The 17,418-nt window shown below is 41.7% G+C and overlaps 1 protein-coding gene across 1 annotated transcript; it reads right to left on the reverse strand.

Moving 5' to 3' along the window:
• Positions 1-10,625: 10,625 nt before the first annotated feature.
• Positions 10,626-14,579, reverse strand: LOC134448765 (beta-1,4 N-acetylgalactosaminyltransferase 2-like). The gene is made up of 6 exons (XM_063198422.1): positions 14,354-14,579; positions 14,170-14,256; positions 13,866-14,047; positions 13,031-13,174; positions 12,339-12,573; positions 10,626-10,991 (listed from the first exon to the last, which is right to left on the reverse strand). Exons 1-6 carry the CDS (start codon positions 14,577-14,579, stop codon positions 10,813-10,815), a joined length of 1,053 nt encoding a protein of 350 aa, XP_063054492.1. The 3' UTR covers positions 10,626-10,812.
• Positions 14,580-17,418: the final 2,839 nt, after the last annotated feature.

The raw sequence follows: 17,418 nt of genomic DNA on the forward strand, positions 1-17,418 counted from the left end.
TTTGTTTTCCATGTACTGTATAGAGCCCTTATGTACGTAGACACCCATGACACAAAAGCTGTGTGAACATGCTGAGCAGTCTGTTGAATTTTAGGTGGTGATGTGTCCCCCTTCTTACCCGATCTTCTTACGCCAGCAGATGGCCAGGGAGAGAAGAGCCAGGACAAGGGCGACAGCAGCGGCGACCAGGGGACCAGCGATCACTCCCGAGTTGCTAACATACGAGGCATCCCTCACACCGTCATCATGTGTAGGATCTGTAACAGACAAAACCCCCAAACCAAGAAAGCAAAACACATCATCAGAGACCATGGGTCTTCAAAACACATCATCAGAGACCATGGGTCTTCATTCATGAGTCAATGGCGTTTTAGTAGTAGCACACGTCAGGGTGTAATGCAACCTAGCCAGGCCAAGCCCTACTAGTGATGCAACACCTTCTGCGTTGCTTCTAGTGAGGCCAAGAGCAATGTTAATATGGTTTCAAATCTAGTGAAAAATCGGGAACTCCACCCACTTTGTCTGACACCAGTCAACCATTAGCAAACCTAGAGAGGCAGGTCAACCAAGCCGTTTGGGAAACGTTAACTGTTATGCTCTTGGTCAGACCAAGTCTCAAAGAGATTTGAAAGTCGATGACAATCAGGGTAGTTGCAATCACAGCTACTGCCACCACTGTATGGATTATTTTTTGTTGTTATTTTTTAGTGGATTATCTAAGAACAATATTAATTACAGTACATTCATTACCAATTACGTGAATTAGTATTATTATTTTTATACTTACATTATTACTTTAATATGAGTTCATGGGCATTACTGTAGCTGGGGTTGCACCACGTGATTCCTAAGCCTAAAAAAATCTCATTGAACCTCATGCATTCACTCATACTGTAATATTACTTAATTACTTACCGTTGCAGGTGACGTTTCGATGCCAGCCGGTCTCAGGGCAGGTGACCTCGTATTTGGTCTGGGGGTGGTATCTATAGAGAAGGAGCGAGCTGTTGGTCTGCCCGATGACCAGAGTCCGGTTGAATTCCTCCACTTTGGCCATCACGTAAGCCACCACTACTCCCTAAACCCCCCCGAGGGACCCAGGAACACAGACAATACAGTACAGTACAGTACAGTCAGAGAGGTGCAGTACAGTACAGTACAGTTCAGTTCAGTACAGTACAGAGAGGTGCAGTACAGTACAGTGCAGTGCAGTGCAGTACAGTCAGAGAGGTGCAGTACAGTACAGTGCAGTGCAGTACAGTGCAGTACAGTCAGAGAGGTGCAGTACAGTACAGTGCAGTGCAGTACAGTGCAGTACAGTCAGAGAGGTGCAGTACACTACAGTAGAGTACGGTACAGTACAGTACAGTGCAGTACAGTCAGAGAGGTGCAGTACAGTACAGTACAGTATACTGTCTAGAACCCCCAGAGGGAATAGAACACATACAGTGGTAACCAGGCAACAACACATACAGTACACATCCTAAACACATAAGGTACAGCACACATCCTAAACACAACCCCAACACATACAATACAGCAGTGTTTCTCAACCATTTTCAAACAAGCCTGGCCTTATCACAATCCTCCCAACGCCCCCTTGACCTCATCATAAGCCTGGCAATGCCCCCCTTAGTATTAAAAAAGTAAATGGCCTAATGCCCCCCAATGGCAACTAAGCACACAATCCCCCCCGCCCCTCAGCTGTATCCTTCTCGACACCCCCCTAGATCTCCCCAACGCCCCCCTGTACCGCCCCGTTGAGAAAGACTACAATACAGTATACCGCCTCTTAGTCATCTGACTGTACTGGCCTTGGCCTTGACTCAAGAGGCTAGGGCAGTGTTTCCCAACCTGTAATGAGCTATTTCATGTTGCCTAAGTAGTACTTTCAGAATCCCATGACAGTTCAAGGTGATATGACTAAAAACAAGTTGCCAATTTCTACTTTAAGGCCTTAAGTTCGACAGGCACAGAGAAATTGTGCTGCCTATTGCAAATGTTGATCTTTTCATGAATATGTACTTAATAAGTAATAAACTAGTTTACTAGTCTGACCAAAGTACAGTAAGTTTTGCAACTAAAATTGTCTATTTCTGGAAATTCAAAATGGTGCACCATGGAGAAGACCCCCCGTTTCATGTATGAAAAATGCAATTTCCGAATACTTAGAAATGTGATGATGGTGGTCAGTATTTGTTAAAAAGGTAACGTTTGTGAAAGGGAAGCATAGATTCTGGAAATGAATTACTAAAAATATTACAGGGAGCACCTTTAAAGAAAAAAAAAACACACAATGGCAATGATTGTAGTATATGGGTCAATGTTTTAGTAGTAGCACACTTCAGGGTGGTGAAACCATAAATGCTAACAAGTCAGAAACCTGTTGGATTTAAAATTAAGCTTTTGTATGTATTTTTCAAAGTTGTCAACCTTCTGATACAATTTCTGTTACTGTCTTCAAGTAGGTTTTCTGTATGAATCTAAATTACATATGTTGACGTAAGTTTACAAGGAAATTACAGTCAGTTCAGGTTCATGTTGTCCCCCACTCTGAGGCGTAGTGCAAAAGAAAGAAACACATGCCGTGACATCACGCCGCTTATGCGTACCAAAACAATGACTACGAGCAAGACTTACAGAAATGCTCCAGTCAGTGTCACATCCTGGTTGGGCTTCCTCACTCAAGCTGTACAGCGCAGAGCCATTGGACAGCAAGTTCACCACGCAGTCAAGGGCTGCGGCACCATTCACCATGTACACCAGCAGGAACAGGACATGCATGACTGGGAAGAGAGAGAGAGAGAGAGAGAGAGAGAGAGAGAGAAAGGGGAGAGAGAGAGATGCGCACAAACACGCACACGCGCACACAAACACACACAAGCAATGAGTATATGTATACACACACACACACAAAATGTGTATAGTGTGTATGTATAAATTAATTAATATTTACAGTATTCTATGCTTTGGCAACACATTTCGTTTTTGTCATGCCAATAAAGCTCATTGAATGGGGCACCTAAGTCATGCCCTCTACTTCCTAGTTCATGGGGAGTCCAAAAAAACATTACTGGGCTTGAAATCCAAACCTTGGACCTCCACCTATGCACCACAAATCCACCACGACTCGCATCATTCACTTCCATTCATTTTTTTGCAACTTATTGCCCCATGAACCAGGAAGTAGAGGGCGTGACTTAGGTGCCCCATGAATTGAATTGAAAGGGGGGGTGAGATAAACCTTTAGAATTCTGAACTGATCAGAACTGATTCCTCATATTTTATTTTATTATTAATATATTTTTAATATATGTATATATATTTTTTTTTTTTCAGGGCAGAATGATTTAAAAGTCATCATACCAGAATGAAATGTACAAGCATTCGTTAGTTTCAGAAAAGTAAAGCCCTGTAAATGTCGGGGCTCTTGTGCAACAGGGGATTCCCCAGGCAGACACACCACACAAACACACACACGTGCAGAAACGCTTCCCATAAATGGCTGGCTTCTTCAAGACGTCATCTGATCTGATGAAATAGCCTTCTAGCGATATTTAATAAACTACACTCAGGACATACCCTGTTTCCCTATTCTGTTAGCAAGTCCAATTAATATTCGCCACTACATCAATGCCATTAATCTATATCTAACAGAGACTGTGCCGAATAAGTCCATTTACAATACAATGAGTCATGATTGCATCATCATTAGCCTATTGAGTCAGCCAGCACAGTGGTGTCGTCTCTACACACTACATCTGCACATTTGCAAACCAACAGAAAACACTTTCCCAGTGATGAAAAACGTTACATTTACAAGGAAGTGCATTTATACAAATCGAAGTACAGCCAACGCCTGCTGTGCTGAAGACAGAACACTCACCTTTTCTCTGGCGTGCCATACGCAGAATCTGGGGATTGTAAAGATGAGCCATGCAATTGCACCTGTCTCCTTTGAAAGTTCAAAAGTCGATTTTGCCAATATGCGCAAACTTCTCTGGCTTGTAACCGTCCATAGCGTGGTCCACTACTGCGAAGTTACACTACCGATACTCCCACTTTACGCACTATACTTCCTACTGTAGTCTCGTGATCGGTCTCGTGATCTCGTGAGTGCTGGATCTGTAACCGTTTCAGTTAAGCTGTTTGCACATGTGCGGGACTTGACCACGTATCTGTGATAAACCGGTAGGAGGGTGGAATCGTTATTTCTAAGGTTTAACCTGTAACAAAGACTTGAATTTCACTTCACCGTCGGTATTTTAACGCGCAGCATTATGCTTGCAGTAGCATGAGTTTACACACGCGCCAACAGATACGGTAGTGACACAGAAGGGCGAATAGTAGTAGGCTACTTTCAGTTTCAGTTCTTTTCTTCACTTGCTCATTATCGCCACTTATGGGCTGGGGTGTGCATAAGAAGTTGTAAATTCCTCTTTTAAAACAACAGATATATAATAAAACAAATGAATGAATTATATACAGTCATGGCCCATGGGCTGATATCATGTGTTTCGATAAAGGGCGGCACGCGGTCTCTGTCCATGGTGCTGATTGGTTCCTGATTGGAATCGGCATTCCGCCGCCTTCAGTAAAATGGAATGGAAGCCAAAATGAGTGTAGGCTAATATTAATAACTAGCCTAAATGAGTGTCTTCACTGTATTGTAGGCTACTGGTCAGTGAGTGCACTGTAGCCTCCTTTTAGGGTGAGCATGTGATCAGAGGTGGGAATTAAGTAATTACATTTTCTCAAAATGTAATTAAAAGTTTATGTGCGTAATAAAGTAATGAGTAGATAAATGAGTAGGCCTACTTTTATTTGTAGGCCTACTTGAGTAGCCTACTGAATAATACTGGAACCAGGTCTGGGTACTGAGTAAAATTGACAGAGACAATCTGATTGAAATTCAAGGAATTTAATTAAATGATTGGAGCAGCATTTTGATTATTCTACGTGTTGAAACTAGAGGACACTGAGAGGTCATCCACATTGTTCCATGCTCAAAACCAAATATGGGATCTAACTGGGAATGTAGAGTAAACAGTAAGAAGTAAGTAAGTAAGTAAGTAAGTAAGTAAGAGTAAGCCTGGATAAAGCAAAGTGCTTAAAGGGGAACTTCACCATTTTGAACATTAATCCCCTTTTCTGAGTGGTCTGCAATGTTTTAGAGTCCCCCTCACCGTTTTTATCATGTTTGCTGCAGTCTCTGTTAAATTTGGATTTTACTCTAAAATATTGCAGACAACTCAGAAAATGGCCTTAATGTTCAAAGTAGTGAAGTTCCCCTTTAATTGCCACATTAGAGTGCTAAACAAGCACTTCACAAACTGTACACATTAGCAAGGGGAAAAAACAAGTCTGCCATAACTACTTTAAAATAACAGCTGCTATTAGTAGCTATTAGTAGCTTAGTAAATGTAAATTCAGTGTTAAGTCTTTTTTTATTCTCTCAGTGATCATCACCCCCTGAGCTGCACAACAGAACATGAATAGATTACATTTCTTACATAAACTATGCAACATGGCAAACGGGCTAGATTTCTGTCATTAACACGTTGAAAGAAAATGTTACGCAAATATCCAACTTTTAACTGCACACTGCAAGAGCATTGGGTCCTTGGTCAATCGCCATGTTGTCGTGACGTCAGCGCAAGAACAGAAGGTGGCGCTGCGGATCACTGGCTGCTCTGGTTGCTACACAATGGACGTGCGAGGAAGTAAAAATTGGTAGGTCAACCCGCATTTGTTCAAAAACATGTCATCAGACCTTTAAAGGGACACTATGTGAGATTTTTAGTTGTTTAATTCCAGAATTCATGCTGCGAATTCACTAATGTTACCTTTTTCATGAATACTTACCACCAGCATCAAATTCTAAGTATTCATTATGACAGGAAAAATTGCACTTTTCATACATGAAAAGGGGGATCTTCTCCATGGTCCGCCATTTTGAATTAGCAAAAATAGCCATTTATAGCTGCAAAAATTACTCTACTTGGACCATACTAGAAAATATTTGTTTATTACTTAGTAAACTTTCATGTAAAGATCCAATTTGGCAATAGGCTGCTCAGTTTCAATGAGCAGCATAGTTGCAGTACCTTTTTTGACCATTTCCTGCACAGTGTCCCTTTAATGTGATCTTGTCGGAGCCTCCTGATGTACTAATATGAATTCTACCAAAAGCACATAAAATGCATAGAAAACAGACACACACACACACACGCATGCACCCAAGCACACAAGCACACGCACACACACACACAAGCACGCACACACACACACACACACAAGCACATGCACACACACACACACACACACACACACACACACACTCACACACACAGACACACACACACCACACACACACACACTCACGTGCATGCGTGTACACAGGATCAGGTGTTGCTCATGTAGGCCTGTACAAACTTTAGTATATACAACTTATAGAACTGCTTCAATGACAAATCTAAAAAGCAGTTATATAAAAATGTACAAAATATGATGATCTAGGCCTACAATTATAATGACAACAGTGTGACCAACCAAACATTTAACAGAAAGAAACACATGTCTGGTGCCAGTGATTATTCTGCAAATACCTCATGCAGAAAATAAATTTCTAACTGACTAAGTAACAAACTGATTAACTCTTATCACATGCTCTTGCATTATTCAAGATAGAGTTTGACAAAGAGGGTCAATAACCTTTTGAGAACAAACAAAAAGTTGTAGCAGAAATGTCAAGCACCAGAAAAAAACAGCAATTTGGACAATGTTTGTCTAAAAATTTTTAATGGCAAACAAAATATCACAAGTCAAAATGTACAGAATGTAGACTGGACATAGCAGAGACACCAAGGTTGTGTGAGGCGCTGCTGATCTTTGACAAATGACACGCCTCGACAGTTGCCCATATGTGGTCCTTAAACTAGCGGAAAATAATCACTGTCTAAAACATGTAACTGGTAACCGTCATTGCATGTGATTGGAGAAACAAGTTGTCTGACATTTTTTAATAAGACTGTGCTATTAATTTATTCACAATTTTGGAAAGGTTAAAATTGGAATGTCGATGAATAAGTCCTGGCAAGTCGCCATTGTTGTAAGAAAAACGTGTCACGTTGGTTTCACTTAATTCTCCCTTCTCAACTTTAAACTTTGACTGCATCACATCTATGAATATAATATTACGAATATAAATTCCATGATACTGATTGGTTCGGCCGCCTCGCAGTTCAGAAGCTGGGCGAATCTGAAAATTCACAAAGATAAAATCCTCGTGAATAGGTGTAGTCTACGTTTTTGTGGTGGGTATACTGTATATTTGAGCATTTTTTGAAATGGGTATACTGTATTTTGGTGCTATGCAAAACAATGGATCAATCAATTTTAAGTGGGTATACTGAAATCCTCACAAAGCTGATAGGGGAAACACACGAGGATCAGACAAGAGCAGGCTATGTGTTTCAGTGTTTTCAGTACATCTACCAACAGCTATCAGGTCAAAGAGTAATCATATTGTAGCGCCGAGCGGTAGCCACTTCAGAAGGATGACGGGAGGCAGCAGATACAGTTTACGCCTTGTTTATTCCCTGAAGAAGGCTTGTCCCGATACGCGTGGGTCTCTTCTCCCGAAATAAACTTAATAGCCATGTTTTAATAAAGGCTTTTCAATATTTCTGCACAAGAAGAGTCCCTTGGACTCCCCTGTCTTGACAGTTTACGCCTTGTTTATTCCCTGCCTGCCCTCTCACACTCTAACTTGGGCAAAAGGAGGTGTCCCCCAGGAAAACAATTAACACTACACTTTTCACTACTCTAGAAACACTCGCACCTTAGCCTGCTTATCATCGACTTTTCAATCTCTTCGAGACTTGGTCTGACCAAGAGCATAACTATGAGCATTTTCCAAACGGCATTTCCCAAATGGCCTCCCTTGGTTAGCTAATGATTGTTTCCCAACAAAGTGGGAGGAGTTCCCGTTTTTGCGGGAACTCAGAAAGTACTTGCATTGACTCTTGACCTGACTGGTAGCAACGCTGATGCTGTTGCGTCACTAGGAGGGCATGGCCTGGCTACTCGCACCCCACACTATCACATGTCCGCTCTTAATCCAGTTCTCCTCAGCTCTGCATAGAATTAATTAAAGTCTCTGAACTCTTTATCAATAACCCCACCCTATATCAATAACTGTCCTACAGTATCTAATCCCTTAATTATTCCCGCCCGGACCCCTCCCCCCAATCAAAACCCATCCCAAACTTACTGGCACACACAAAATTCTAGAAGACACACGAGGAAGTGGGGAACAACATTCACGCGCACAGATACGCACATATTCACACACATTCACCATTTAGACATACAGACAGACAGAGAGGGAATCCTATGGGGAAACACAGACGCACAGTCCACTAGGGGGCCTCGGCGCTGCACTATTCTCTCTTGTCGCTCCTGGCAAGCAATAATAATAATAATAATAATAATAATACATTTTATTTTGAGCGCTTTTCAAAATACCCAAGGACACTTTACAATCAAAACAAATACAACACAACAGTAGAGAAGTATAACAATGCTTCAGTGAATGAACAATAGGAGAATAATTAAAATGCAAAAATAAAATAGAAATAAAAATTAGAAAAATAAAATTAATGTTTTAAAATAAGAAAAAGAAGTAGAATGCATTTGAAAATAAAATAAAAATGAGGAAAAAATAAAAATAAACTAATAATTAAAATAATGCCTGTCAGTGAGGTTGAAAAGCAGAAGTGATGAGGTGGGTCTTCAGCTTAGATTTGAAAGAAGACAGTGTAGAACACTGACGAAGTTACAGTGGGAGAGAATTCCAAGTGACAGTGGGAGAGAATTCCAAAGCTTGGGGCCAACAACACTGAATGCCCTGTCGCCCATGGTGCGCAGATGTGTGGAGGGAACTGTAAGGAGGAGTGAGTCAGTGGAGCGTAGTGTGCGGGTGGGATTGTATGGGGTGAGGAGATGTGTGATGTAGGAGGGTGCAAGGTTGTGCTGGGCCTTGTATATGAGGAGGAGAATTTTGGATAGAAAAATGGAGAAATGGATACATGAATGGATAGGAAGCCAGTGTAATTGATAGAGGATAGGGGTAATGTGTTTGCCAGGGTGTGGTGTACGACACATTGGGGCTATGAACCCATGGCCTATGGATGTGCTTATTTGTTCATGTACTGTATTTTAATTTTTGTTTTACCTGTCCAGGGACTGCAGATGGAAATTAGCTATATAGCTATAATCTGGCACAAGCCATCTTTTTACTTCTGTAAACAATGTCTATTGTGCATGGTCCCTGCTGAACTAAACTAAATAAACTAATCTAAACTAAACTAAACTATACATTGGATCTGGTGTGCAACACATCAAGCTAACCAGGATACTTACTGTATTTTTAAAAAGGGGCTGAGGTAAAAAGGCTGAGGTTAACAGGTTTATCTCGCCCCGATCAAAGAGACCACACATTACAGGAAATAAGCTCATTTTAAGGATGGGCAACTGGAGGCCCAGGGGCCACATACATACGGCCCACTTCCTCATACCGTGCAGCCATGGCCGTAGCCAGAAGTTTGAAATAAGGGAGGTCCAACATTTTTTTTAAAGGTGCACTGTAAGATCCCCCTTTCCCCTATGAAAAGTGCAATTTTCCAGTCATAATGAATACTTAGAATTTGATGGTGGTGCAAAGTATTCATGAAAAAGGTAACTGAATGGCCGAAGAAATTGATTGTTTGATGACCAGTTAATTTTGCAACTAATATTTGTTGACGTTAATTGCTGAGTCAGGGACACACACCTGTTATACACATACTGTTGGAATACATACTTTCCAATGATACCACACACTCACCCATACACAAAAGCTATGTAAATAAAAACGGCAATTGAAATGTGTATGCAAAAATTGAGAATAAAAAAATGTATTATTTTCTCTAAAAAATGAGGGAGGTCCGGACCTCCCTGACCTCATATGTGGCTACGGCCATGTGTGCAGCGCTTAGAGAAAACAGAACTTTAAAAAACACCTTTTTTTAACTGCTACCTAATGAATCTGTTGTAATACCGGTAATACTGTTGGCCGATAGAGAACTCGTAATTCTTTCCCAACAATAACAGTCCTCCAGTCCAACTGCACCTCGAGTTGCGAGTTGCAGTCGGATCCCTGGACAGGTGGCAGTCTGATGGTGGCAATGAAAAACTGAGGCCCTCCGAGTTGCCCATCCCTGTTTTACACATTCCCTTGAGTTAGAGAATAGAGTTTTATCCTTTTCATGTTCTTGCAGCCGTTCTCTGAGAAATGGTGATCCCTTACAAAAATCGACCATGGTTTTACTGTAGTGACCATGGCTTTACTGTAGTAACCATGGTTTCTCTAAGTACACCGAACCAACCATACTATTGCTTTGGCTTATCCATGGTATTTTGGGTAACCATGAACAGACAAACCAAGAACTTTGCCGAACCATGTTAAAAAAAACATGAAATGATGGTTTACCATCGTCGATTTTCGCAAGGGATGTTACCTCCAGTTCCAAGATATCAACTATTGATATTGTTGTTGTTGTTGTTATTATACATGGGTTCTCAATTTTTGTTTTCCCATGGCTGCGCACAACTCAACCTCCGATTGTTGGAAACCGCTGACAGTCAAACAATTACCTCACATGGTTGGCTGCCAGTATCTTGCCCCTCCTCACAACACCGTGTTTATAAACAAATAAAAACCATATATAAAATTATTTATATAATTTCCAAAAATGGTGCAATACTGCTTTAATACACGACACACTTGAGGTGATTCTTGAAGTAATGAAGGCGGAGTTTAGCATCGACCTCATCTTGGTAGCGGAACTTGTTGTATTGCTCGCGGTTTGATTGGCGTTTCTGATGGCCAATCACCAGGCCTGCGCAGGATGCCACCAGCAGACGACCAAGACCGTCCATGAAGAACTCTGGTACACACACACAGACACACACACACACACACACACACACACACACACACACACACACACACACACACACACACACACACACACACGGACATGTTGCAGTATATTACTATGATCAATAAGTTCATTGTCCACCCACCAAACTTAACGGGGGAATAGAGCGGCCGCGATGAGATTCAAGCGACAGAGAATCGCTTCTGTGCAGCAAGAGCGATTGAAGCGACTGGAGTATCTTACATTACATTACATTACATTAGTATTTAGCAGACACCTTTGTTCAAAGCGACTTACAAGGAGCAATTTAAAAAAGAACAGGGTAAGGCACAGTGTACAGTTGCAACACTGATAGCATTGGCCTTCAAAGAGTAAAGAAGGACAGCAAAAAAGTAAACAAAAGACCTCAAGGTGCAGTGTACAGTTGCAACACTGACAACATTGTCAGACACAAGGTAATAGAAGCAACATTAAATAATAGGACGGTAAAAAGGCAAACTGGATAATAAGCAAGACATCTAGGCGCAGTGTACAGTTGCAACACTGGCAACAATGTCCAACACAGTGATAAAGAAGAAATAAGTAAAGGATTTAAAAAAGGATGTTAAAAGCAAATTAGGTACATAAAGATGTTAGGTACATAAGAGATGTTAATAGCCGTGGCTTAAGTAGGAAAGGAAAGAGAGAGACTAAAGACGAGAGAGAGAGAGAGAGAGAGAGAGAGAGAGAGAGATTTAACTCCAAAAACCACATAGACGTGTTCGATAGGAACTTGACAGGAAACACAGCGACTCCAAAAACCACAGTGACGTGTTTGCCAGACATTTTCCTTGTATTACTCATTAGCTTACCACACCACATATCTAAAGCAGAAGTGTTTATCATGGTCTCGTCAAATACAGACTAAGGGTATGGGTTGCTGGATTTTCACAGAGAGAAACATCGGGATAGGGGTGTAGGCCTACTGACCTTTGATTTCACAACAATGATGAATATATAATATGAGTTATATTATTAACCTTCATTTTCTATTGTAAGCTCAACAGATGTACACATTTTGTAAATAACTTGAAATATTGTTCAAAATGTTACTTCTAAGAGCGGTGTACTCATTAATGGTGTGCACTGTATACTATGGGGAGTGCTTCACCCGTGCAAGGGGGTGCCCCAAGGGAGCAGTGCGGCGGGACAGTACCATGCTCAGGGTACCTCTGTTAATTACTGCCCCCACCCACCTGGCGGGTCGGCAGCCTTTGGGTTACACTCTAACGGCTTACCCATGACTGCCCTGCCCGCATCTAATTAAAAACCTCAATGCTCTGTTTAAAATAGAGAGACAAATGCTCCACCTACCGGAGTGGGCAGTGCGCTGCAGCAAGGGGTCAAAGCCCACCCTGCGCACGGCATCCGTCCTGGCCAGGAAGAAGTTGACCACGCCGTCCACCAGCAAGCAGTCTTTAAAGCCGTTCAGTGGAGCGTGGTGTTGGTTCTGCAGCCTCGAGAGACAGCCTCCCTCGCCCTCTCCTTCCGCACCTTCCTGGTACTCCAAAGTGAAGTAGAACTGGTTGCCCTCCACAGAACCCCCCAGCTGTCATGGAAATACAGATACACACGCACACGCACACAGACACACACAGCTCAGTGTCACTACCATTAATTACGGCTCAGCGATCGGTTAGAAGTGATTGTGTGAAACAGAGCCGTCTAATGAGAAAGTTACGCCACTCACATAGTGACTTCCTTTCCACATAACAGCAATGGCGGATCATGGAGACTTTTACATATAAATCGCCATTGACAGTAGTTCCAGGAAGTAGTTCCAGGAGGTGGACGAAGAACACAGACAGTGTGGTAAAGGTAAATGTAATTGGTTTCTACTTAATCTTTGTTTGATATGTAGCCTAATGGTTCTGTGTTAGTCTAGAAATCTGCTGTCTGGAAATATTTGAATCTACATCTACGTGAATCACATAACCAACCGACTTCCGGGTACCCGGTTGTCACAACTCTCTTAATAGACGTGTCAGGTGCGAAAGGTTCATCACCACATCCAGCGTTGGCACTGCCTCCATGATCTCCACAAACTTCTCGATGCTGGTCTCGTTCAGGAAGCGGTGGTCATCATCCACCCACAGGAAGTACTTGCTGGTCACCTGGGAGACGGCCAGGTTCCGACCTGCAAACCAGCCCTGACAAAAAACATCCATGTAGAGTATGATTCATGCATTTGATGCTCAAAAAAATACAAAATAGTAGAAAAAAGCAATACAAAATACAAATGACAAATGACGACTAAATGACATGTTTATGCTCAGGTATTTCGGCTTAATTTCCGTATTTGTTTCTTATAATATAAAGAAAAGATGGTACATTATGGTACCATCTTTATGGTACATTATGGCAAAATGGTACATTATTTTGAGAGTTAATCTTCAATCACGTGCTTAATGAGGGGAAAATTGTTAGCCTGATAAACCAGCCTAAATGTGAGACCGGAGTAATTTAGTCTGGCCCCGATGAACGATTCCTCCGAAGATTGTTGATGAGAACAACCTGTTGTTTTTTCAAACCGTGCCGGCGCTCTGACCAATCGGCGATCTTTGCCGTTGATGTGCTTTCCCAACGGTGTTGCGAGCTTCGTCGTCACTCCCTCAAAACCCTGCTCGCTTTGATTCAAAACAAATCTCTGCGTTGTGATTGGTTTTGCCAGACTCAGGGCACAGTGTTCAAAACGTTCTCAGATCCGAGGCCAGACCCACTCCTGAGTCCAGCGGGTGGCGCTGGTTTACCAGGCTAGAAAATTGTAGGATATAAAAAAATGTAATAGGCCTATATTAAAAATGCTAAATTAAGTGGGAGGGAGTATTTGATGAACAGTACCTGAGCAGGAGGCATGATGTACTGGTAAATGTTGTGACCCTCCACTTTCTCTGGCTCCATGCTGTCATCTGCGATAATGATTCGGATATCTGGGTATTTCGCCCTGATGCTGTCAATCAATAGCCTCAACTCTTTATACCTGAGGAATGTCTTGGTGGCTATGGTCACCTGAGAATTAATATCTGGTCCATGACAGAAAGAGAGAGTGAAAGAGATAATACAGTACAATATAGATAATAAATACACAGCCTCTATCTTCAGAGGCACAACAGATTTTCTGGTCAAGTATTAATTGTAGGTCTACCTGCACCCGGATCATACAGAACAGGAATCGAAGGTTTCTTGATTGTGAGCGGAAAGATGACCTCATGGTCCTCAAAAGTAAAATGTACTGAAGAGAATAATTTAGGTCATAAAATGCTCATTAAGACTCCAAGGCTAAGGTATCTTTTTCATTGTCTCACATAGAGCCGTGCCCATTGACTTACTCAAATCCTGTGTGCTCAGGACGTACGCTACACTGCAGTAGGTCACCTGTGCCAGTAGCGCGTTCAGTTGGGCCAGACTGGTGGCGTTGATGGTCAGTGTAGTCTGATGCTGCCCAGTCACTTCCTGTCCCAGAGGAACACTCTGCACCGCCATGACACCGTTAGAAGCACGCAGAGACACCTGTGGGGTGACACAAAGAGGCTGAACGTAGCCTGGATTTACCATCTTTACCCGATTTATAAAACAAAGGAGATACGCACTCCGCGCTTCTAAATTAACAATCTGGTGCAACCAGAGCAGGACTAAAACATAAGCAAAAAGGGAAAGAAATCTGGTGCCACATGGATGTCTATTTTCTGTAATTTATTTTTTAGTTCAGTGAGACTAACGTTTCGACATGCGTCTTCATCCAGAGTCCTCGAGGACTCTGATGAAGACTTTACCCGATTTATCTTTGTTTATTAGCCTTGTTCAGTTGCCTGGCTCTTGCCCGACCTGTAGTTCCGTGCAGCTTCATGAGGGCTCCAGAGCTCAAACACACAGAGGTCTGGTAGGAACCAGGCTACTTGTTCAGTGTGTAACGGAGACATTAAGAGAAGGGCTCAGGGTTGCCAGATGTGATTGATGACTTCCAGTCCCAAAAATGGTAAAAAAAAATGTTATAATCCAATTCTATTGATTTCTATGGCCATACATCTACAGACAGCCCTGCTCAATGCCTTTTTCTTTTACCGGCAGATGGGGAAAACCGCCCAATCTGGCAACAGTGGAGGGGCTATGCCGGAAACGATCATGGGCGAGTAAGTGTGGACAACATCTAATTTACAATTCTTATATGTTGCAGTAAAAATCCAGAATACCAATCTTATCCTTCAACCTCTCTCTCTTGACGATAAAATATCTCCTGGTTCCTGAAACCAGTTTGCTGCTTGCAAAAACGTTTAATATATATACCTTTCGCTGGTCAGCTATGATGTTATGAGTACAAACCTTGAACAGTTTTCTTCCAAAAGCATGCACAGCCAACCCTGGAAAGAATGTAATTCTTAATTTAAATCGCCACATTCCAGGGGAGTTTTTATTCATTCTTTTAATTTTATGTGTATAGAACCGTGTCAGAAGCTAAATGAGGGTCAACAATATAATCAGTAGAAGGATAATATAATATAATATAATATAATATAATATAATATAATATAATATAATATAATATAATATAATATAATACAATATAATATAATATAATGAAAAAGCAGGAACAATAATACAAATAACAATAATAATGATCTTAATAACCTGGAAGCAGAGTTCTCTTCAGGGGCTGGACAGTAAGTCCATGGGAGGGGTACTGCAGGGGTGAGTTAGGGGGACTGATGAGAACTGCAGCAGCTGTTGAGTCCCTATCAACCATTGAAGAGCAGCACGTAAATATCAACCCTCTCATTGAACATACCCAGGTGAAAAACACATATAGGCCTATTTAAAGTGTACTCTTGATGACTAGAAAGTGTACTATTTTTTGTGATTTAAAGTGCGCTTCATTGCACTATGAGTGCGCTGGAGCACTACTAAAACAATACTTCAGCACACTTGCAGCACATCGAGTATGCTAAATTGGCACCACTTTTGTACAGCCTTACCACACACACACACACACACACACACACACACACACACACACACACACACACACACACACACACACACACACACACACACACACACACACACACACACAGGATACATGCCTGAGCTGCTGTTTGGTGTACTCTTCCGCTCGTCTCTTCATAGTAGCGTTCCGCTTTTCCACCTCAACACTGTTGATGATGTGAACATTCTTGTCACGGCATTCACATGAGGATGAAGATCTCACAAGTATTCTGTTGGGAATTCATAAATATCAGATGCTTTAAAGCGATATTGTGCCATTTTTGGAAATAAGCTCATATTACGCCTCTCCTTGAGCTAAATGAGTGTGTTTTACCTTTCTCCCGTACTTTCAAACGTTCTCTTATTGATACTTGACCCTGGATCAAAAAGTGAATCCAGGTATCTATTCTAAAGTGAAAACTGCTAATGCTTTACAAAGCATTCGCATGTGGTTTGCTAAGGCTTGCTCATGATTACTTCACAAGTTATAATTCATTACCTAAGTAAATCCAGGTACCTATTCTGAAGTGAGAACTGTTAATGCTTTACAAAGCATTTCCAAGGGCTTTGTAAAGGCATACCCATGGGTACCACAATACCATGGGTTTTCATTTCATTGCATGGATTGGATTGGGAGCCTTTTCAGATGACTTTGACCTGAGCAAGCCTTAGCAAGCTTCACGTGGATGCTTTGTAAAGCATTAACAGTAGCCGTGGATTACTGTACATACAGTATGAATTTGTGTTGATCTAAAGTTTTGGGCTCAAGGCAAAGGATGGCCACATGCCTTCTAAACCCCAATAGCCAAAAGCTCATGACTGTTCGTATTCAAGACAAGACCCCCTCCCTCCCCTCCCCAGCATTGATCCTTCAACTCAACTGTTGTACTTCCAGAGTGTATGGCAAAGGACGTGATGAGAGCCATGGACTTTTCCCGTTCTATCAGTAACATTTTAATCTGCTAGATCAGATACTATTTACAGCCAATGGCAAAATGACGGGAGTTATTGTGGAATTGTGTCTGTCATGTATAAAATATTGTCATTTGTAACTACAGAATGGATGAACTCTTGTTTACCTTGTCATCTTGTAACTACAGAATGGATGAACTCTTCTTTACCTTGTCATCTTGGCCAAGTCAGTCCCAGCACTCCTCTCTTTTTCTTCATACACAGTTTCAGGGTCTATGCTGTTTGGGAATCAAAACATAGGCCGTGCATTTAATCAATTTCTTACCTGAATGTAACTAACAGACAAGACCAGGCAAGTTTGTGTATATACAGTACATTTCCAAGATGCACTCTTCCCTGACACTGGTTTTACAAGATTAAGTTAAAGGTGCGCTGTGTAAGACTGTGGCCAGAGTAGATATTGCAACTATGCTTCTCATTGAAATTGTGCTGCATATTGCCA

Source organism: Engraulis encrasicolus, chromosome 5, assembly GCF_034702125.1.
Source record: "Engraulis encrasicolus isolate BLACKSEA-1 chromosome 5, IST_EnEncr_1.0, whole genome shotgun sequence".
NCBI classification, from domain to species: Eukaryota; Metazoa; Chordata; class Actinopteri; order Clupeiformes; family Engraulidae; genus Engraulis; species Engraulis encrasicolus.

Excerpts from the sequence above, each read along its gene's own strand:
- LOC134448765 (XM_063198422.1), bottom strand. The coding sequence starts at position 14,579 with ATGGTAAATCCAGGCTACGTTCAGCCTCTTTGTGTCACCCCACAGGTG. Across the intron at positions 14,048-14,169 it reads TCTGTATGATCCGGGTGCAG|ATATTAATTCTCAGGTGACC; the intron begins GTAGACCTACAA and ends GTCATGGACCAG. Across the intron at positions 10,992-12,338 it reads GCAGCGCACTGCCCACTCCG|AGTTCTTCATGGACGGTCTT; the intron begins GTAGGTGGAGCA and ends TGTGTGTACCAG.